The sequence below is a fragment of the Solanum lycopersicum genome, chromosome 11 (assembly GCF_036512215.1).
Source record: "Solanum lycopersicum chromosome 11, SLM_r2.1".
Taxonomy (NCBI): domain Eukaryota; kingdom Viridiplantae; phylum Streptophyta; class Magnoliopsida; order Solanales; family Solanaceae; genus Solanum; species Solanum lycopersicum.
In genome coordinates this window covers 56,762,814-56,786,864 of record NC_090810.1, presented here as the reverse complement: position 1 = coordinate 56,786,864, position 24,051 = coordinate 56,762,814, and the positions used below count along the sequence as shown (strand labels likewise).

The following is a 24,051-nucleotide window of genomic DNA, read 5'->3' as shown; positions in this document are numbered from 1 at the left end:
AACTCCTTTATTTATAGTTAACAAATGATAGTTTGAACAAGTGTTTTATGTGTCTTATTTGAAAAGTCATGACCTGTTCAAGAAGTCACAACTCTTTGAAAAAGTCACAGCTTATTTAAAAAGTCACAACTTTTTAGAAAAGTCACAACTCATCGAAAAATCACAATCCTTTGAAAAAAGTCACAACTCATCGAAAAAGTCACAACCCAAGTTAGGGATATTATAGTAATTTAACAGTCAAGTTAGGAGTTATTGCTTTTAAAGTTATATAGATAGACATATAGATAAATATAAATATAAATTTAAATAGATGAGATTCTTGCAATTATATAGTATATCTTTCAAAAAAAAGTGGGGCCTCAAACATTGCTTTAGTGACCTTATGATCGAGTTAATCTTGATTTCACATAATTTAACCTTTTTTTTATCGGGATAAATATAGTTTTTAAGTAGGGCTATAGGAGTATTTTGTCGAAAAAGTAACAGAGTTACTCCCTCCGTTTCAAAAATAACGAACTCCTTTTCTTTTTAGTCTTTTTCAAAAAGAGCGATTTTTTTTAACAACTTTCCACGTGGCATGTTTAAGGGCACAATATCAAATGACATTTTTGTGTATTTAACCTAACTTTAATTTAATACCACAAGATTCTAAAGTCTTCTTTTTATTCTTAAACTCCGTGTCAAGTCAAATCAAGTTATTCTTTGTGAACTGGAGGGAGTAATATTTTAAAGCCCTCTTAAACTTGAAAAAAAAATCTTAAAGGAAAAATTACCTAACTACACGTTCTTTTTACCCTATTTTCTATTATTCCCCACCATATAAATGATATACAAAAAAAAAAAAAATCCCCACAATTTTTCTCACTTTTTTGGATACAGCACTGTAAACTATCATCCCAATTTTTTTATTTTTTATTTTTTACCTAAAATCATTTCATGGTATCATAAATTATTCTCATCACTCTGAATTTCAAATCTTTTCTCTTATCTATTCGGCCATAGGCGGTAGTTGATTATATATATGTTAACTAGGTCCTTTTTTTTTTTTTATATATATATTTTATGAAGTGAAGTTTATGTAAAACACAATCGTGTTTATGTGTTGGGACTTGGGAGATCCGTAGTTGAGATTTGAGAGTAATTTGATGATTTTCCTCAAATATAATTTATAATTTGCATGCATATAAAAGTATATAAGTTAAATTTCTCTCACTTTATCGATTGTAAGTTATTAAATAGGTAGAATTTTTACGTTTATTTTTTTCTTTTTACTTCATCATATATCAATTATTTATTTTTTTTAGGCTTTTTATTTATAAATTTAGTCGAAGAAGGATGTATCCACTGTCCACATGACATTTAACGACTTCCTTTAATAAGAAGGACACTTTTGACCTAAAAATTTGACGGAAAGAATAGTTTTGAGTCGAAATATAATTTAAAGATAAATATGAACTATTTCAGATAGTTCAAGGGTATTTTTGACCCATTTCAGTATCATATAAATATGATTCAAAATTAATTTTTTACTAAATATACAAATTTGTCATTCTTTGAAATTGAATAAAAAGAAAATAAGTCATATAAATTAAATAGAGTAATGTTTTTGTGATATATGACATTAAAAGTAAATAGTTTCAAAAAGTTCATATTTGAAAAAAAAAAAGATGATCAAGAGTCTGTTAGGCTCAACTTAAAAGTTGGTCAAACTCACTTAAAAGTTGGTTTTTGACTTATTTAGTTGTTTGGCAATACTCAAAATAACTTATTTTAAGTTAAAAAAAAACTTATTTTAAGCCAAAAGTTAAAAGCTGGGATAGGAGTGTTTTTTTTTAGCTTATAATCTGTTTTAAGTTGACCATATTTTTACCTTTTTGCCCTTAATATTTTTATACAATCTCCAAATTACCCACATAACCCTAACATCTCTTTCTTCCACTTTTCCCTTTTCACGTTTGGCATAGCTGCTGAACTTCTTCTTGTTCTTCCAATTTGAAGTGAAGATAAACCTTGAAGTAAGTTTTTTTGATTATTTTTTTATTAGCTTTCTTCCTTTTCTCTCGATTGATGCCGATAATATGTTGAAAAATCAAAATCAGCTGAAAAAATTCTCGATCTATGCCGATAATATTTTTTTGATTTGTTTCATTTACTCATTTTTGGTGTGTGGTTTGTCATACATACGATTTCTGAGATATTTTCTATTTCGTAACTGATTTATTTCTGAGATATTCTGTTTTGTGTTTTTGTTATCATGTATTTTTTTCCTGTTTAATTGATTTTTAACTGATTGTTAGCTAAAACCATAAGTTTGAATGCTTTTTTTTCTTAAGTTATTAGCTTGAGAAAGGAAAATGCAGTAAATCTAGTTTAATGTTATACTAATGAGTAGATTTTAGTTCACAACCCATAGGGAAGATGATATTGTATTCCTTATCTACCACATAAGCTAGTTTTATGGAAACAAAACTGAAATTCGAATTGAGAGTTGTATAATAACAAGGCATTGCTTGAGAGTAGTATAATAAACTCATGCTTCAATATATTATCTTGGCCACATTTGGATTTGCATTTTCCTCCTATTCTTGGAAACCATAAATGCATGTTTGTACATTTGTTAATATAGAACTTGTGTAGGATCATAAATGCATGTTTGTACAGAACTCATGCAGGTTTTGCTATCCATTTTTTTTGTGTTGGAAATATGTATACATATATATGTTGATTGTGTGTACTATATATTTTTCAGGGCTTAAGTCATCTGTAGCCCCTTAAAGTTGTTCGCATAATTCATTTAGACACCTTAACTGGGGCTAGTACCCATTGAACACTTTAACCTTAAAAAAATTATATCAATTAGACACAAAATGTCTATCACCAGAAAAACAAAAATGCGTGAAGTACAAACACAAATATATAACAAATATACCAATGAAACAACGACACGTGGCGGTCAAATTCAATTTTTTTAAAAGTTCTTTTTAAAAATCCAAAAATAATTTTATGAATATAAAATTAACTCTTCTAATTAACTCCCCCACCCCCACCCTCTCGTCTTCTTCGTTACCCCATTCTGCCGGCGTTAACACGCTAATAGAATATCATCTCATTGTTTCATTCCGTTTTATCAACTTCGACAACTCCTCCTACATAATGCCTTCATCTTTTTTCTATTGACAAATATTTATCACAGTTACAAGAAACAATAATAAACTTTTTTCAAAAAAATTGATTCCGTTTCTTTCATCAAAATAAATAGAGTTCAAGTTAAAATATTTAAAACTTGTAAAAAAAAAAAGAAAAATGGAAGAATAGTTGGAGAGGGTGAGAGAAAGTTAGTGGCATGAGAGGTAACCATGGTGGATGGAAATCGTTGGGACTGTTCCTACGAAGACGACATCTTTTTATTTTATTGTTAGGTGATTGTTTTTGGTTTCTTTATTAATTAAAATGTCAAGTCAATGATGTAAAAAAAAAGTACTTTCCAAAAAAATAAAATGAAAAATGTTATTTGAGCATCTTTACGCGCCCATGGAAAGTGAAGTACACATTATTTGCTACATCACTATTTTGTGCTTAATAGATACACATTTTGCATATTTAAGTGTTCAATAGATACTAGCTCTAGTTGAGGTGTCTAAATGAATTATGCGGATAACTTTAAGGGCTACAGATGACTTAAGCCTATTTTTCAGTCATATAAAATTATGGGAAGTAGTTATTTTAAATTTTCTTATCAATTTCATCTTCAGGTCAATTACACCATGTGTGAAACACAAACTAATGCTAAGTGGGATAATGATGCCCATCTCAAATTTATACAGTTATGTGAATTAGAGATTAGGAAAGGAAATAAATCAAACACTCATTTTTTAAAATAACTACTTATTTTAAAAATAAGTTTTAACACTTTCAAATATATTTTTTTAAAACTATTTTTATTAAATCCATTCAAACGGCCCCAAATCATTTCTAATTTCTATAGGTGTGCATTTAATAAAGTATGACTTTTCTGTATTTTTCAAATAAATTCCTCCACTTCTTTTATCTTCTCAAACAAGCTTCTCAATGGTTTTCCCTCCAAGATTTCATCATTTTCATTTCCCTCCCAAAATTCAAAAAAACTCAAATTTTTAAAACTTTGATAGCTTATATTATATTCCTATATAATCTCATCCATATTTTCAAATCTTTACGTCAATTCATAGTCCTTTTCCACTATCCATTTTTTTCCCTTTCTACAAATGGCTTTTTCATCATCTGCTAGAAACCCAGTTGACCTGAGAAATGGATCGAAGAACAGTTTTTGTCCGGTGGGTGAAATACATGTAATTGTTGGTCCTATGTTTGCTGGAAAAACCACTGCTCTTCTTCGCCGGGTCAATTTGGAATCCAACGATGGGAGGTATTACTACTAGTATTGTTCTTGTTGAATTGTTTTGTGTGGTTTTTTTTCGTTGATTGAAGTTTATTTGGCTTGAACCGGTGATAAAGATTTAGAAATTTCAAAATTAGGTTGAAAAATATTGAAAGTTGTGATTTTTTTTTTTTTAATCTCTGTGTATGGTACATGAAAATATGTATGTGTGCAGTTCCGTTTATGGTGAATTAAGCAGAAAAGAAACTGAAAAAAATATGAATTGGTTGAGTTTATATTACAGATTGGACTTTTGAGACAAGATTCTTTGCTATATGACTGAGAAGTAATCTGGGGTTTAATGGATTTGAGGTTGATCAATATTTAAAAAAAAAATGGGTTAGGGGAAGGGGAAATGGGCCGAGGTATTACAAGGTGGAGAATCGAACTCACACTAGTAAGATGAAAATATCGATAGTCAATCAATTGAGCTATTAAGATTTTGTAAATGATCAATATCTAGTGTTGGTTTTGTTATTAGAATTTTTTGTGGTGAATTGTTCCTTCTAATCTGTAAGTTTGGGTTTTTAATTGTGTAAGCAGAAATGTGGTACTGATTAAGTCAAGTAAAGATGCAAGATATGCTGTAGATGCAGTGGTGACACATGATGGGACAAGATTTCCATGTTGGTCATTGCCGGATCTTTCATCTTTCAAGCAGAGATTTGGAAAAGATGCATATGAAAAGGTACAAATCTTGTTTATTACTTCACAACTCAACAAACTCTTATGTTTGACTTGTTAAGACTTTGTATCTATTGTTGAGAACTTTTAGATTGCTGATGGGTGTGTGTCGGATTCTTCAAAAGTAATGCGTTTTTGAAGGAGTTGACATAGGTGTAATATCATTTTTGGAGAGTCCAAGCAATATAGCCTAAAAGCAAGGATCTTTGTACAGTTCAGAACTTTTGAGTACTACAGTGTTGAACTTGGATGATTGATGATTGGGTGATGTGATATTCCTAGTATTGTACTGATATTTATGCCACTAATTGGTGAAAATGAGCAACCTTTACCACACATTGTTGGGTAGTATTAACAGTAGAAATGAACACCAACTTCATATTTTGATGGGAATCAGAAGATATCTTGTGTCTCTTCACTTGCACCTAGTTAACTTCTAGATTAAGACTTGGATGTGCTTATTGAAATCTTCTTATGAGTGCAACTGTGCAAGATTTTTAAAATTAAAGTACATGATGCCAAAAACAGCTGTAGTATCAAGACGGTATCTTTCCTGTCCAAACCATGAGAATTTGAGGGGTGTTTTGGAAAGTATCATCTTGCACAGTATGAAGAATGAATACTAGATACTGTTGCTATTAAAGTCAATGTTCTTTATACTGCAAATATGGGATATATGTGAATTGTATAGAAGGCAGAAACGAGGGCCAGATGCTGCAAACATAGAATATGATGAGTAGACAAGGTATAAGGGAAACTTGAAACACAATTGAGGGTCAAACTAAAGACAGAGCAGTAGTCAGAAAAGAACTTAGTAGGTAAAATGAATCACGCAATTCACCTTAACTTTAGTTAGCTTCTTATCCTAGTAACTCCATTTCTTGATAGGTGGATGTGATTGGCATCGATGAAGCTCAGTTCTTTGGGGACCTTTATGAGTTCTGCTGCAATGCTGCTGATTTTGATGGGAAAATTATAGTTGTTGCAGGCCTAGATGGTGATTACTTGAGGTACTCCTGAAAACTATTTCTGAATCTTCATCGCATACTCCATTGGCCATTGCTATTCCATTTGGATCTCTGAACTCAGTTTTCAGATCCTACTGCTCCTTTATCAGCTTAAAAATGGGATTTGGAACCTATTTGAGCTATAAAGAGATAAAATTCACAAGTAAGCCACATTTTAGGATATAATCAAAATATGCTTAGTGTAGTTTCCCCCCCATATTTTATCAAAAAATTCAATTAGTTATTAAATCCGTTATATCTAAATTTTAATACAAGACAACTTTTTCTTGTCAATTCTGTAAAGTGGAAGTTTTTCTTATCCTTTTATGAAAAAAGATTTACTTACCAACTACTTTTCACTTTCTTCCTCAAATTTCCTTTTGCATTTGTATATGCTAAATGTTTTCTTCTTACTTTTTATTTATTTACCATTATTATACTATGTGTATCCCAATAACTCTTTCATAATCTAGCAATAAGTCGTATAACAACTGTACAATCAAGTCTAACACCTTTAAGAACAGTTCAAGAAAACCTCATAACACAAAGTAGCTATAGTTAGCTAAAGATACATTCATTCAACAACATAAATATAACAATTGTTGGGGTATAGGAAAACTTTCACCTTATAGTTAGATTATGAAAGAGTTATTGGGTACAGAAAAAGAAACTACACAAAGCCTATTTTAGTTACATCTAAAAATGCGACTCATTTGTGTCAATTTGATCTCTTTTTGGCTTAAATAGGTTCCGCACTCACCCAATAGTTTTAGTTCAAACCCGATAGCAGTGCTCTTACATGGTATCTGGTGCTTGGTTGGTTGCAGGAAGAGTTTTGGTTCAGTGCTTGACATAATTCCACTTGCTGATACTGTGACCAAGTTGACTGCTAGATGTGAGTTGTGTAACAGAAGGGCATTTTTCACCTTCAGAAAGACTAATGAGACAGAGACTGAGCTTATAGGAGGTGCTGATATTTACATGCCTGTTTGTCGTCAGCACTATGTTAATGGACAATCTGTCAATGAATCTGCAAAAATGGTTCTTGAATCTCATAAAGTGTCAAATGAACTTATCTTAGAATCACCACTAGTTGATCCATAATACACTTGTGTTCCACTATTTTATATTATCATGTATCTTAATTACCTAAGTATGTAAGTAAGTAAATGAACTGTTTTGCTGAAATATGATATATATACATATAACCTGTCATCCTAGTCGATTCAAATTTGTTTAGGATTAAAACATACTACTAATTATTGTTGTCATTAGCATTTGAGATTCAATCAGAAAAACAATTGCTATTGAAGAGTTCTCTTGTAATTGAAAAAAGTGAGAACACATATACTAAAAGAACAATAGGCAAGACAAAAGTATGTTAAATGAAACAACATAAATGAGAGAGCCCATAGAATTTGACAACCTTAACACTTAGAGTTTGTTTGAATTGACTTATTTTAAACGCTTTTAAAAGTAATTTTATAGTGTTAGGTAAAAAGATAAAAATACTAATAAGCACTTATTCTAAAGTTAAAAGTAACAAAATTAAGGCAAAAGTTAATCCAACCATACTCAAATCATACGTTTCAGCAATCCAAATTCATTTAGAGATTTTATAAGATTTGAACATTAGAATTACCTCAAGTACAAACAAATAAGTTTTAAATGGATATTAAACATAACAAATGTGATATTTCAAATGTATGATCCTTTGATTTGACTTCAACGGATAATTATATTTTTCAACTTTGAGTATGTACAAGTAAATATTTAAAATTGTATAAAATTGAATAAGTAGACAAACATGTCCTACATGACATATGACACAAATCGTCATGTAGGACGAATGTGTCAATTTCTTCAATTTTATACAAGTAAAATAAGTATTTATATGTGTACATCTAAAATTAAATATCATAATTATCAGTTGACACTAAATTAATGATCATGTTTATGTTTTATATTTTTTTTCATACCTAATAATTCACAAATGACAATGGTCTACTATTACGATTAATTTGATGAACAAGCATTGGAACAATGAATGGTTAAGATTTAAAATATTAATCAAAAAGGATAATTGGTTCTTCCACTTTGATAAATATTTTATTTTATTGTACTATGTGTATTTATTTGTTATAAAAATAATTAAAAAAAAAATTAAGAAAAAAAAACTCTTATTTCTCTTTTCCATTCCTCATTTTTGTGTCTCTTTTGGACAATCGGTTGGTCGCATCTGCATATGAAATTCCAAATTAGCCCTCAACCATGCCGGCCTCAGCATCATCGGCGCCGCCCCCTCCGACTCACAGCCGTCGTGAGGATCTGATCGGACGGTTGAGCTCTTCCTCCACCGAAGCAAAACTCAAAGCTCTCCGTGACCTTAAGAATCAGATCATCGGTAACCGTACGAAAAAACTTTGTTTCCTCAAACTCGGCGCCGTTCCGTCTGTTACCTCAATACTCTCTTCCTCCTCCGCCACCGCGGCCGCTTCTGCTGCTGTTTGTTCTGGTAATGACGTGGAACTCAACGATTCGCTAATTATTCAATCCGCTGCTGCTATTGGTAGCTTTGCTTGTGGCTTTGATGATGGTGTTAAAGCCGTCCTTGATGCCGGTGCATTTCCTCTTCTTCTTCGCCTTATTTCTTATCCTAATGATAAGGTAATTTCAAATTTTGAGATCTTCTGTTTTGGCTCCATTATAAAGAATGTCTAAATTAATTAAAAATTTATAATTGCTTAATATCTTCTGTTTGTCTGCTATCTCTGTACTCAGAATAGGTTAAAAAACTTGTTTTTAGTGTACAGGTTAAATCCTAATTTCAATTTTTGAGAGTTTGTGTTTTTTGGTGTTTACTGATAATTTAAAGCAAATTATAGTGGGCAAGAAGTTTCATGTTACTTGATTAACTTATATATTGTGTTAGACGTGATGGTGGAAGAAAAAACACTGAAGTAGTGTAAAGGTTAGTTTTATACGGAAAAACATTACATCCAAATTTACAAATTGGAAGGCAAGAAGTACTGTGTAACAATCTTTGTTTCTGGTTTGTTTATTTCATCCATTTTTCAACTTGCTAAATCATTAAAACAAGAAAAATACCGGTTGGGTGAAATTAATGGCTCAAAGTAACATAGTTTTTGGTGGGGAATCGAAACCTCACTAACAAGGGGAAAGCTCAGATTGAGCTACTAAGACTCCCTAGTAAAAGACTTATGTCTTATTTTGATGATCTTGGGCTCCCTTTAGTCCCCGAAAGGTGTTGGTACAAACCTAAGTTTATTTGCTGAATACATGTGCGGCCCCTCAAATTTGTCTGAGTTTTTTATTTAGGCACTTATACTTTGCCTTGTACAATTGAACAGCTGAATTTAAGTCAATCTGTGTAAATTAGATATGATGTGCTGATGAAGTGTGTATACTTACCACCCTTAGTGCGGTTAAGCATTGAGAATGGCTAATTCCATTTGACTTTCCTTTTTATTGTTTCTTTCAAATTTCTCCTTCATCCCCACTCTTTCTTGCACCTATCTCCGCTATTTTTAACCACCATCCACCTCCTCCTCCCACTACCCTTCCCTCTTCCTAGTCTATTAGTATCTCTCGCCAAAAACAAACTTACTGTCTGGACAAACCATTCCTTCTTCATCTTCAGATTCAAACACCATTGTTGTTGGTAAATAACCTCTAGGAAAAAATGGCAACCCAAATCTGATTCCCATTTTGAAACTATAAAACCTTTTCCGTTTTAAAAGACAAAAAGTTGGGTGCTAAGCTTGGTTAGGGTCCAAGATAGATTTTTTTCCCAGAAAAGGTAAAAGTTATGAAATTTAATGATATTTTGACCCTTTATCCTGGAACATTGATCATAGTTGTGTTAAATGCAGGCCGTGTTAACCCCTAGGCCACTACAACAATCGCTTGGGGCCCATATTTTGGGGAGCCCTTTTAAAAAGAAGAGTATTTATCCATATATTTTAAAAATAAAATATGATGTACTTCTAAATTTCTTTAAAACAAAGCGAGTAAGAAGTAATTATTCAAATGGTTATTTCCACTTCCTTAAGGGAATGAAATAAATTTTGGGAATTATTTCCTTACGTGGGGAAAGGAGATTGTACTTCCTTATTTATTTACTAATAATTTGATTATTTACCATATATTTATCATCTTGTTCTCTATTTTATTACTCCTCCGTTTCACAAAGAACGGTCTAGCTTGACTTGGCATGGAGTTTAAGAAAATAAAGAAGAATTTTGATCATGTGGTACTAAATTAACGTTATGTCAAATGTACAAAATTGCCCTTTAATCTAGTGGCCTTAAACATGTCACGTGGAAAGTTGTTATCAAAAAAAGGAAGATGTCATTCTTTTTGAAACATACTAAAAAGGAAAAAAGAAAAGAGGTCATTGTTTTTGAAACGGAAAGAGTATAATATTGAGATTTCTCCTGCAAAACTTATTGAGTGGATGTTTCTTACAAGTTACAAAAGAGCAAAATTGTTTTTTGGTGTCTTCATATTTTCAAGAAGTGCAACAACCATTATGCTGAAAGAATGCTACACTATTTTAATATCTTTTTTTTTGTCTTCTACACTATTTTAATATCTTTATGACAATTTATCAAATTCTAGAGCCAGGTTTTGTTAGTTTAACTTTATTTTATAGTTTTTCTTGAAAAAAATTTATTTGTGATATTCTTAGTTCATAAGTATACATATTTTTGTTTTAGTTATTGTAATTTATCCAATTTAAGTATGTCAACTTTCTTTTTTTTTTATGACATGGAAAACCCGCAGCCTCTATACTTTGGGTGCGCATAGGGTAAAACTCCTGCTCCTATGCAATAGCTAGCAAACTACATAGAAGAGGTAATTTGTACTAGGCAAGCCCAATGCGACGAGCCCCTTGCTTTCGTTAACAAGAGGTTTCGAACTTGAGACCTCCAACATGGAAGTTCCAAGTCCAAACCACTGGGCCACCCGAAGGGTAATTTAAATGTCAACTAAAAAATATGATTTCAATCTTACAAAAAGGAACGAAAATTTGAAGAATTAAATATATCCCAAAAAGGGCACTTGATAGATTTTTAATAAATAATAAATCTTTAATAAAACAATATAGGGGATGTTCTTCAAATGAATAATTCACTAATATAGTTGAGTTAGATGATAATTACATTTAAGGAGAAAATCTAAAAGAAGTGTGAAAAATGTAGCATATTCCCGAAAATCTAAAAGAAGTGTGAAGTGTGATAATTTGAATTGTTGCATCTCTAAAATAAATGTGACAATTATTTTTTAAAAGAGAATGTAAATAAATAAATAAAATATCAGGGCGCCTCCATGAAGTTTGGCTTTAGGCCCCTAATCTTATTGAGTTGCCCCTGGTTATATGGCATATCTGTGGAATAGTGTCTAGTTCATGTCTTACATTAGAGAGATCACGACTTCTAAAAGTTCAGTGACTAGAGCAGTGCCAGAGAGAAGAACTGAATTAGAAGAAGAGTCCTAAATCAGAGTTGAGTTGCTGGAAAAGATTTTGTTGCCAGAAAATTTATGGTGAGTAAACCAGATTCAACATCGATTCTTTATTTTAACGCTTGTCAGCAAAGAGAGAGATTGTGGGAATAACAATAAACAGTGTCGTTGAAGAAGAAAAAGAAGAAAAAAAACAAGGAAGAAGAAGGAAAAATGTGTACCCCCTCTTTTCTTTTATCTATTTGTCTTTTTTAATTTTTTTAATGACCGTGGTGTCTGACCAAACTACTAGTTCCACGGGATCTCTGCCACTCCCACTAGCAACAAGTACCAGGTAACTCGGTGCACCAAGGCTAGGACAATCACGTAGTGTTTTTTGTCTCCACATGGAATTGAACATGAGATCTTATGGTTCTCAACCATTACCACTAGGCTACCACTAAACCACACACTTGGGGTCTCTTTTCCTTTATTTTTTATTGACACGTTTCTTTGCATGTGTATTGCCACTTAACTTGCGTGTCAACTATACAGATTTAAACTTTGCTGAAGATTGAATGATATGTGTCTGTCTAATTGGCACAGTAAATGCATAGATCAAGTGTTCAATAGGTCATAGCCTCAAAGCCGCTGTTGAGGTGTCTAAATGAAAAATCTTGACAAGTTAAGGGGGTCTGCCTATGTATTCAGCCTTGTTTGAACTTGGATTTACTCAGTTGTTGTGAACTTGCGATGATATTTTGGATTGTTATTTCTGAATGCAATCTCTGTCTCAGTCACAAGTTTATATTAATTTTCTGCCAATCAGAAAAATGGTTATGTATTTCACCATTAATTGGATTTTGATTGACTTGCTGTTTCTAAACTTCCTTTTAGTACCTTCCAAATATGTTTAAGTTTCTTGTCCCCTCATTTACTTTATAGATTTTTATGTTTATTTGTTCTAATACCTGATCATTTTAGAAAAAAACTGTTCTAGTGTCAAACTTTTATGCCTGTTCCATAGGCTGTTATTTATTCTATGCTTGTAAATTAACATGGGAAGGAAAGGAAAATAGACGGAAGAGAAGTGTTTCCTTTTGTTTTTCTTTTTGTTGTTGCCAGAAACAAGGAAAAGAAAATTTGTTTGACCTTTCTTTTTCTTTTATCCAAATTTGTTGAGCCGGGCGTGAAAAATGTTCCACCCATTCTTGTCGATTCAATCTTCCTGGAGAAGACTTGGAAAGGATTTCCCGAGTATGTTTGAGAATGAGATCAGTGTGAAGATCCAATGCTGAAACCACATTATTTTGTAAACAAGTCTCCCACATTCACACACTGCACCAGAGTCCTAGAGAATCAGAAATTTTTAGAATTTCCTTATTTTTTCTTCCTTTTAGTAATGCTAGTATGATATTTATAAACATAGACTCAGAGCCAATATGAAATGGAATTGCTGTCCGTACGTAGACAAGGTGGCTAGTTAGTTAGACTCTTGTAATGTACTCAATTTATGATATAAATGATGTCCTTGTACGTCTTTTGAATAATTTTTGAATTAATCATTTTGGAATTGAAGGACTTTGCTTCATCAGAAAATTGGTAACATTTCTATCTGGAAACATTTCTTCCAATTTATTTTCAAGCAAAGCAAGGTAAAAAAAAAGGAGTTAGTGGGTGAAAAAATGGGAGAGTGAGACCATCAAGGCAGTTGATAAAATTCCTCAAGGAACTCAACTGCTTGTAGAAGTTGAAGTATTTGTTGTCTCTGACGTTCAAATATCATAACTGGGTAATTTTGTTCCTTAAGACAAATGTCTTTGACAAGTGAAATAGATTTCCTTATTATTTTTAGGAGCTGAACTGAAAATTTATGACTGAACAAGTTAAGAATTTGATAGCTTACCCAATCAAAAAGAATTGGAACAAAATATTATTTTTAGGAAGCGCGCTGATACCTCAGTAAGAGGTGCGAGAGGCTGTTTGTAGTGGGTACACAGAAGGGTGGAGGTAGGTCGAAAAAATATTTGAGAGAGATGATTAAACATTACATGGGGCATCTTCATATTACCTAGGACATGACTCTAGATAGGAAGGGTTGGAGGTCGTATGTTAGAGTAGAATGCCAGTAGGGATAAAGTGTTGTCTTGCTTTGCGAAGGTTTATGCTTGTTAGTGCTTGTCGTAGTACTAGTCGTACCATTGTAGTTCTTGTCATATGTTTTTATTTGTGTTTCAAGTTAACACACTATTTTGCTGCTGTTATTGTTTCTTTCTTGTTGACTTTGCCATGCTTTTCTTACTACTGCTATGTCTTCATTGTTATATTCTTCTTACTTGGGTTTGATGCACATGAGCAAAGGTCTTTCGGATCAGCCTCTCTACCTCCATGAGGTAGTGGTAAGGTTTGCGTACACTCTATTCTCCCCAGACCCCACTTAGTGAGATTTCAACGGGTATGTTATTGTTGTATGTAGGAAATCAGTTTGCAATAAGTTAAAAGTAATTTTGGGGAGAGCAGATCAACTAGGTGTTTTACTGCTCTTTCAGATGATCACGAGGCCGAACCTTTTGACTGATATGTCCCAAAATCACTGTTTAGGAGTATATCTCATAATTTTTATCATCTCTGATTATTTAACTTGATCTAATGCCAGGTAGTCGGAGCAGCTGCTCGATCCCTTAAGTTCATTTATCAATCGAAGTTAGCCCCAAGGTATGATTTTCTTCAGGGGAACAATATGGAATTTATCCAGTCGTTACTGAATAGTGAAAATGAGAATGTGACTGGACTTGGTGCAAGTATCATTACACATTCTTGCTGGACAAATATGGAGCAGAAGGCATTAAGTGATGCTGGAATTATTAAAAAGCTCACTTGTATGCTTGGAGGGTCTTTAACTCAAAAAGATGCTAGTTTGGAGTCTCTAGCCACTATCCTAAAGGGAAATCCTGAAGTCATATCAAAGTTCATCGAACCTGAAAATGGAGGAGCATTGGGTACTGTTACTGAATTGACCAAGGATAAAAATGCCCGGACAAGATTGCTTGTTTGCATATGCTTGATTGTCATAAGGAACTCTGCTCCTTCTTGCCTTCAAGATTTACGAATCAAAACAAAATTGATACTAATTCTACTTGAGCTTCTTGATGATGATCAAGTTGGAGACGAAGCTCCTTTTGCCTTGTCTAGTTTAATTGCAGAAAAGGAGGATCTGCAAGTATTAGCATTCGAGGCAAATGTTATCGATAAACTTGTCAACCACCTGCGGAAAGGCCCATTATTGTCGAGACGTTTGGAGGGAATACTTATTGCATTGGCTAACATGTGTTCAAGACTGGAACGCTGCAGGGATCGGCTTTTGTCATTAGAGGTCAGTTGCTTTACCTTGTGTAAACACTTTGTTGTGTTATATTGTCATTGTGTGGCTGTAAGGCTGCAAGCAAACAATTTAATTCAGGTATCTGCACTTGGACCTTGTTTGCCTGGTTTCCAACTTCACAGATAAAGAAAGTAATGGAGGTTAATCCGCTGAGCTGCATCCGAACTCCATTCAAACTAGAATTTCTTAGGATCTGCTTAGATTAACAATTACAGTTCTTAAAGTACCAAACTAATCAAAGCTTTGAGTGCTAATGGTGTTAGGTTCAGCTGTAACGAATAGTTAATTCTACCTCTCATAAAAGCAAGCGCATGACTTACATTTATCTTTGTTTTACTTAGAACTGCAATTGTATCAAATATTAGTTGGTTCCTGGCTGTTTCTGCTCCTTTCGGATCATTGAACTTGATTTGAAGTGGGGGATAGAAAAATGATGATCCCAGATTTGATACAAGGGAGGACAATGAACAAGTGTTTTGAGATGCAAAAAGCACAAAGTAGCAACTGTACGCGTCATCAAAGTGAAGCACATATTCTAACAAATAACTAACGAATCAACACACAAAATAAGTGTTCATGCCATTAAAGATTATTCAGTTACCCTTATCTAAAAATATTTGTACCATTAAATAACCACTTTCTTGACTTACAAGTTGAGTAAACATGATCTAAGGATAGAGTCATGACAAACAAAGGTCAGTAATGTATTTTTGTAGTAAAAGGAGGTCAAAAGGGAATAAATGCACTAAACCAATGTTTTTAATAGTGAACAACGCAAAGAAGTGATAAGGTTATTGGGCTTGAAGCAAATAGAGCACAGTTATGAAGCATCAAATGCCTACAAATTTAATACAAAAAAAGTTTAGTTGCAGTGTGAATATCTAATTTTGCCATCCTATATACAATAACGCCGATATGAAAATAACTCTCCGAAGTTGAGATTTTTAGAAAAAAACGACTTATTCTCGTTGGAAGCACTTCGTGTAGCATTGTTTGAAGCACAAACTTCTCTATAACACATGGTTTCACTTAGAAGCGATAACCCTTCTATTAGTGGCTTCCAAAGGATTTTAATGACACTGCTCAAACTCAAGTCATATAACAACAAACAAAATAGGAATGCAATCCTCTTCCTCTTTTTTTTTTTTTTAATCTGGTAGCTTTGTATTCCGGGGCATTAAAGGTTAATGCTGGCCACCTCCAAAAGTATTGATGACATAAAAAAAAAATGAAACCGGAATACTTACAGAGCTCCTATGAAATCCACTAGTTGGGAATAAACAAGCTGTAGGGGTGAGAAACTTGAAGACTCAGTATCAATGTCTACTAATGAAATGGCTTTGAAGGCTAGCCTCCAACGAACAAGCTTTGTGGAAGGAGGTGATTCAGGCAAAATATGAAATGGAAGATCACTGGTCAACTAACATGGTGACCAAAACTTATGGAACCAGCCTTCGGAGATCCATAAGGAATCTCTGGTCAAAACTTAGATGGAATTGCAGAATCAAAATTGGAAATGGTATGAACATCTCATTTTGGGATGATAGTTTGCCGGAATGAGGTCCTTCAAAAACATTTTACCCTGATGTATTTATCCTCAATCAACAACAGAGGGCTACTGTGGCAGAGGTTTGGTCAAACCAAGGATGAAATCTGAGCTTGAGAAGACCTTTTAATGATTGAGAAATCCAGAGACAGAGAACTCTGGAACAATCCAGAGGAGGAAATACTGTCCAAGATGGTTTGGAATGGCAAGATCACAAGTAAGGAAGATTCAATGTCAAGGGGGCTTACAAGATCTTCAACCCTTTCAATAACCAGATTAATGGGTTGCCCTAGAAACTGATCCGGAAAACCAAAATTCCCTATAGAGTGTGTTAACTTGGCTACTTGCTAAACAAGCTGTTTTGACTCAGGAAAATCTCATGAAGGGGTGCCCCCAAGGCCTAGCTCAAGTGGCAAAAGGTGGAGCATTTGTGGCTTAGATCGCAGGTTCAAGCCCCACACTATGCAAAGCAAAGCCTGATATTTAAGTGGATAATGGTAGAGGGGCGGTTCCATTCTCCACCGAGTTTAGAAGGCTGTGATTAGTCCAAAGAGAGGGTCACAGATTTCTCGGTTATCAAAAAAAAATTATCTCATGAAGGTGTATCCAATTGAGCCCTATTATGTTTTCTATGTGGGGTAGAGTCTTGAACGTGACTCACCTGTTTCTTCACTGTAGGATCACCAACCTGCTTTGGGACCTCTTCATCAATACAAAAGGACTGAATTGGGTGATGCCAATGAGAGAGTTAACTCAAACCCTGAAGATCTGGAGTAGTTATGCCAACATCTCTGGACATAGGGAGAGATGGAAAATCATTCTAGCCTGTATTTGGTGGTCAACATGGAAAGATAGGAACCTTAGATTCTTCAGAACAAGAGCAACACTATCTAGAAGATGAAGATGAACTGTTTTGTGTTGTTTCATTTTTGGTGTAAACAGGAGTATATGGAAGATCTAGAATCAGTTGTGAATGTCTTAGGATCCCTGTAATGTTGTCATAGGATTGAAGATCTTATATACTCTCTTTAATTTGTAATTAGGAATCTGTAACAGGTTGTGGAAGGTTTTGATTTTTTGTAAATAGAAATACAAATTGTTACCGTCTCAAAAAAAAAATCCACTAGTTGAATTTCTTCTATATTCATTTCTTTACACCAAAACCTAAGTGGTAATAACTTTCCACTTAATCTTCACTATAGTGCATTCTTTCCCTTAAAAATTTCTCTGATATCTCTCCTCCCATATGAGCCACCAGATACAAGCTGGTACTGTTCTCCACATCACCCTATACAGGCTCTTGCTACCTCCTCTTCTGGCCCAACAACTTAAGGTCTGTGGTATGTTCTGGCATAATCTAATTGAGGCTAGCTAAATTGGTAAAGAGAGCCCATGCTTGTCTTGTTACTTTGCAGTGGAGGAAAAGATGTGTTAGTTTCTAGAGCTTCTTTGCAAACATAACATCTTGATGCAATATTTCTTCCCCTCTTTTGAAGTGGCATCATGTGTCAGACAAGCTCTCCTGTTTACCAACAAAGTGAAGAACTTCACCTTAGTAGGGGCTACACTTTTCAGATAGCACTCCGTGGCTCTGATTTTTCCCTGCAGTTGTGGCTAGGTCCCTTCTATATAGTCTATTCACAGAGAATTGACCATCCGACTGATGGCTCCATAGCAATTTATCTGTTCCAAATTTTCTCCAAGAAAGTCTCCAATAAATCCTCGTCCTCTTCAAGATCGATAAAATCATATCAATCAACCTCTTATTATTATCTTCATAGTTTTCCCCATTTTATCTTCTTTATCTGCCAGTCCTTTTATTACATAATTTGTTTTGGCGGTGTAAAAGTAGTTTCCTTGATAATATAAATCAATATATAGAGTTCTTGGAGCTGCTAGGGAAATGTTGTAACTGACTGTATGGATATTCCCAGCAGTCTTTTGTAACTTTTGGTTTTGGTACCTTCTTGGTACTTTAGTCAATAAATCTTTACCTTATCAAAAAAAAAAATATCTACCAGTCCTTTTATTTGAGCTTAGATTATCGCACAAATCATACAAGTCCTTATCAACTACACTTGCCTCAGTGACTTCACATCAAGCCAAAGCATATCTTCGTCATCAAGTATTGGACAGGAATTCGCTAAAATCCATGCATGGTGGAGAACTAGACTGTGCTGCTGCAGATGGCACATGCACAGGATCGTGTGTCCAAACGAATTCAGTTGAGGGTTACTAGATATTTTGTTTTTTTTATTATAAGAATGAGTAGCAGACACACATTTTGGATAACCTTGTAGTTCTTTTAAAAGCAGAACACTTGGAAAGTATTTGATACTTTGCTTAGTTGTGTTAAATTGAAGTATGTCGTTCTAGAATTGTGTCATAGATGAGTATTAACTATGAAGGCCTTTCTGTTTGTGAAGCTTTTAATGTTGTGGAGGTCATGCACCAATACTTTTATATTTACATCTTCTGTACGCAGGCTATGAAGTTTGTAACTGATGCCCTAAGTCAGGATAGTGGTGAAGTGCGTGCTGCAGCATGTGTTTGTTTGAAAAACGTTTCTCGCTCAGTGAAGGTTTGTAATGTTCATAATAGCCTCAGTTAATTCTTAATATTGGCTATTCGTGCAATGATTTTGGCTGACAAACTACTTCACAGAATCTTAGTGCAGGTCTATTTATGAACGAGAGTTTTGTTGTTCCCTTGGTTCAGCTTTTATTTGATGATTTGACCTTTGTCCAGGTAATTTTTTTTTGTTTTTTTGTTTTTTGCTAGTGCTCTTCTAGGAACCTGTATTTGCAACTTTGGCACCATAGCTGATGCTAGACTGATGGCTTTCATGCCCTATATGTTGTTGAGCATTATCCTCATAGAAGTTGTGTCGAGTGGTTTGAACTTGTATGTTAGGCTGTGCTGGGTGTTGGTAAAATGAAGCTTAGGAGATCCTGATCTTTTGACAGCAATACTAATGATTCTTAACTGTTGATTTTAGTGACTAATAGGTCATACAAATTAGTGGGGATAAGGTTTGGTAGTTGAGTCTTGTGTTCTCTAAGAGTTCTTTTTAGTTTGATTAGAGATTTGTATATCATTATGGGGTTAAGTGTGAGATTTAGGGAATATATAGTTTTAGAGAACCCCTGATTTGTCCAGAGTATTGGAATGAAACTACCCAACTGGAGCGGAATGGATATAAAAAGTTTATATAGTTTTGGACCAGCTAATTGGGGACAGAAGTGTGTGTGTGTGTTTTGTAGTATTAGAACATTGACACTCCACCCTCTGACCTTTGCTTGCAGTGTTGGAATAAGGGGCAAAACAGTTTTGCCTCCTCTTTTTTAATCCAGTTAACATAGGGATGCTACTTGTGAGCAAGATAGGCAACTCAGAATTAGTTCAGGATATTCTCTCAGGCACAATAACACATATAGCAGTGTTTTGAAGTAATTAAGTTGCAACTTTGGCATTGGCTAAGCTGAAGTGTGCCCATTAAAACTTTCTTTAGAGTTGTCAATTGTAATCATGTATGCTTTAGAGAATCTATGAAAGGAATGTTAACTGAGATTATAATAAGATGTTACATACATGCACCTTTTTCATTCTTGTTGTTTCAACTGGTTCAAGTAGATACTGTATCTCATGACTTGAAAATATCTGTTGCGTTTGTGGTCCTAATTTTCTTAGGTTGAGTTATGGAGGATTCATAATTTGTTCCTTAATCCTCTATTACCAGGTTTCTGCCCTTGATGCCATCAGCAACATAGTGGTTGATTTCTTGGCACATAAGACCATGTTTATGAAATGTGGAGGTTTGAAGCAGCTTGTTCAGCTTTCGAAGTCAATGGATGCAACTATTAGGGTAAAAGCTGTGTGTGCTTTAAGGAATCTAACATTCCTTGTGAGTGACAAGTGTAAAGAGGAAATTCTATCAGAACTCACACAGTTGACCTTAAGAAGCCTGATTTGTGGTAATTTTTTTGATATTATATGTTGCCTGGAATGTAATGGTTATACAGAGATGTGTCCTTTTGAGGTTTAACACTTTTGTGCTGCAGATCCTGAGGCTTGTGTTCAAGAGCAAGCTTTAGCTTTGGTTTGTAATCTGGTTGATGGGCCTCTAGATTCTATCCAGCATGTCTTTGCTGAGGACGCTCTTCTGCTGCATGCTGTTGGACAGCAATTGCAAAGTGCTTCAAAAGCTGAAGTCCTTATTCAGGTAAAGACTATTGTTCATTTGTAAATTGTGGATGTCTCAGTGCTAAAATGAATTCTTAACGATTAGAAGTACAACAGGTCCTAATCAACTTCTGAGATTCGTCTGGTCATTCTGCCGGATTTTCATGATTGTTTAAGCTGATGATGAACTGTAAAGGATTTGATTAATATGGTAATACTTTGTGAGGCAGATATTAATTGTGCATCTAGTAGTGACTGGTACGGGCAAAAGTGTCTGCTCCTTGTATAGTATAAAATTAATATAGTATCAGTAGTGGTGGAGGTTATATCTTTTAGGTGGTTAAAAACTACGTGCTGATTTTTATTTGGGGTGAGCAAAAATTATGCTTATGTGCATGTATCATATATGGGGACCATTCAAATATAGTCGTGCTGCTAAAAATCAGTTGTTCAAGTGCAGATGTGTGTGTTGGAGAAATTTTGTAAATCATGGTTGAGGTTGACCTAACTTTGAAATTAGCAATAATTGCATTAAGTTATAGATTAACGTTGATTTGGCTTTCATGCACCTTGGCATGTATCTCTTGCTTCTATTTTATAATCTCTGCCATTATTTGCTGACAAAATTCCTCTATGGTTGAATCTCCGTGATGTATAAGATACATCTAGAGAAGGGATAATGTGGAAAGTAGTCACCGACGTACTTTCTTCTTGAAAGAAGATGATTAGACATTTCAAGCAATAAATGTTTTATTGCATTCAGCAGGTTACATTGCTAGTTTTCTTATTCGAGAAGCTCCATTTCTACTTTTTTCTACCAACAAATTGCATATTGATACTTCGAGAATAATGTCCAAGTAATATGGGTTTTGAAAATCTCTCTCTAGGGTATGTACGTCTTCAACAATGTTGCATCTGGAAATGAGGTGCACAAGGAAGCGGTTATGCAAGAGCTCTTTCCACCGTTAGCTAATGAATGTGAATCAATTATGTCCAAGTTTTTACATAGTGATGATAGCCGGTTACGTACAGCAGCAGTTTGGGCTCTAGTAAATCTTACTTTTCCAAGCAGTTCTGGTGCATTTGGCCGAGTGATGAAATTACGGAATGCTGGCATAGTTTCTCTGTTGAAAAATATGGTCAATGATCCTTGCCTTGATGTAAAGGTCAATGCAATTATTTGGATTAAATTTTGTTCAGATTATTTCTTTGCCTGTCAATTTAAACTTTGTTCAATCCCTTTGTGCAGCTTAGAGCGAGGACGGTTCTGGGGCAATCAGTTACTTCTGGTGATGGTTCTACATGACTCTTATATTTTTATCCTTAATTCAGTGGTTGGTGAGAGATTCTGGTGCAGAATGTTGCTTGTGGACATCACCATGTTTTATATAATGCCATGTCTGCAATCTTTGGGACCAAGGAGAACATGTTATGCACTCATCAAGGTCTATGATGACTCAATTTATGATTTCTCAAGTCGTAGATGGGCAATAAGTGACCAAAATTTTCAAATTCAAGTTTTGCTTATGCATCGACCCCACTTCTTCTTGCAGGTTTAAGCTTTACTTCCAGCATTTTTCAAATTCAAGGCTTTTGCTTTGCTTGGTTTATGCTTGTGTGGCCTAGCCGGTCATATTCAACTGCATCATTCTGTACCCCAGCCGCAATTTTGTATATTTTTTGTCCTAGTTATAAATATATTATTATCTGTGATTGTTGCACCTGTTATTCTGTATTCCCCCCCTATTGGGGGGTGTTAGCAAGGATAATTAATGAGAAGGCATTATCATCCTTTGTCTCTCTTTATCTTGAGGGGGTTACAGAATGTTTGAGAATATATAGTCTTTGACTTGTCATCAACACAAGTTAAAGGCCAAATATGTGTGTGGTACTGAAGACGATGGCTGATTTAGAAACTTGATGCAGTGGCATTTTAGCCCTGAGGTATTTCATATTCCGCGAAAGATTAGTGTGAAGTGATAGTGACTAGTTGATGTGGACTGCTGAAAAAGCCATTGTAACACAAATTCTTGAATCTACTCTTGATGGCTTGGAAGGTAAGAATTTTGTTTATTGTTGAAGAACGACTGCGGAAAAAGAAGTGGTGTTAAAAGGATAAGATAGCAGGTAATGTCCTTTCAATCTTTTGCTGCTTCAAAAACTTGTCCATGTCTGTTACTGGGTTGTCTTTTTCTTCGCGTAAATGCTCAATACCAGTACTAATTTTTTTTGTTTATGTTAAACCTATCGTGAATGGATTCAACTAATGTGATAGATGGAACTATTTTTTTGAAGTTATCCAAATAATGGGTTTTGTTCCAAGTACTATGATGATCATACAAGAAGTCAATCCGATAATAAAGCTGAAGGAAGATAACCGTTGTTTTATTGTGTTAATATATGCTAAGCAAAATCATGCTTGGGAATAATGTTTTGATGGAAAGAACTTCCATTGATATTATTTTCCTTCATCTCCATTTCTTTCTTCGAGAGAAGAGAACATTGGTTCCGTTTGTGTTTATTGACAACTTTAAAAACGTTTATTTACTTTGGCTAATTGAGCTTATAGTACACAAAAAGCATGTTATTCTTGCATGTACTTGTGGGGTTTTCTGTTGATGTAGCATACAGAGACATACCACAACAATATATTTAGTTAAATCTAAGTGGAATTTAAGGATAGTGTAGTGTACGTAGATTTTTTCACTATCTTGTGGAGATGGAGACATTATTTTTGGAAGACTCTTGGTTTAAGTATATCAAACTTAAGTAGAGGGAGAAGAAGATATTGCTATTAATAAGAAAATCAGTGCAAAGTCTACAAGAAAGGAATATTAAAAAACATCAAAATAGTGCATCAAAAAAACACAATAAAGGATACGAACTACTAGTACTATGACCACTTCCCCTCTACCCTAATATGCACACTCCACTATTTCCTATCTAGAGTTATGTTTTTTAATATGAAGTTATGTCGTGTTTTCTCTAATCACCTCTCTCAAGTATTTCAGCTAGCCTATATCCTTTTGTGTGCCGTCTACAGCTAGCCTCTCATGCCTAAACCATCTCGCTTCCTTCATCTTGTAGTTACTTCCACCTTCTTTCGGATAACCTCATTATCAATTTTATTGCTCTACACATTTATCTTAGCATCTGCATCTCTACAATATGTATCTTCTGTACATATATTCTTGACTGATCAATACTCCACCCCGTACATCAAGGAGGGTTTAATCCCCACCGACCCACCTACCCACCCACCCACCCACCCCCCACCCCACCTCCACCCCCCCCCCACCTCCACCCCCCCCCCCCCCACATAGATCTATATATATTTAAAAAATGGGACTAAAGTTCACACCTAAGC

General features: G+C 34.3%; 2 protein-coding genes across 2 annotated transcripts; both read left to right on the top strand.

The window, feature by feature from the left end:
• The first annotated feature begins 4,244 nt into the window (after positions 1-4,244).
• LOC543715 (TK1-like deoxyribonucleoside kinase) lies at positions 4,245-7,212 on the top strand. Its single transcript, NM_001247784.1, has 4 exons — positions 4,245-4,405; positions 4,961-5,105; positions 5,990-6,111; positions 6,936-7,212. The coding sequence occupies exons 1-4, from the start codon at positions 4,245-4,247 to the stop codon at positions 7,210-7,212; spliced, it is 705 nt and encodes a 234-aa protein (NP_001234713.1).
• A 1,056-nt stretch (positions 7,213-8,268) lies between these two features.
• LOC101250078 (uncharacterized) lies at positions 8,269-22,475 on the top strand. Its single transcript, XM_004250894.5, has 9 exons — positions 8,269-8,775; positions 14,231-14,947; positions 18,988-19,083; positions 19,167-19,250; positions 20,242-20,476; positions 20,564-20,724; positions 21,572-21,850; positions 21,934-22,129; positions 22,238-22,475. The coding sequence occupies exons 1-8, from the start codon at positions 8,380-8,382 to the stop codon at positions 21,988-21,990; spliced, it is 2,025 nt and encodes a 674-aa protein (XP_004250942.2). The 5' UTR covers positions 8,269-8,379; the 3' UTR covers positions 21,991-22,129; positions 22,238-22,475.
• The last annotated feature ends 1,576 nt before the right edge of the window (positions 22,476-24,051 follow it).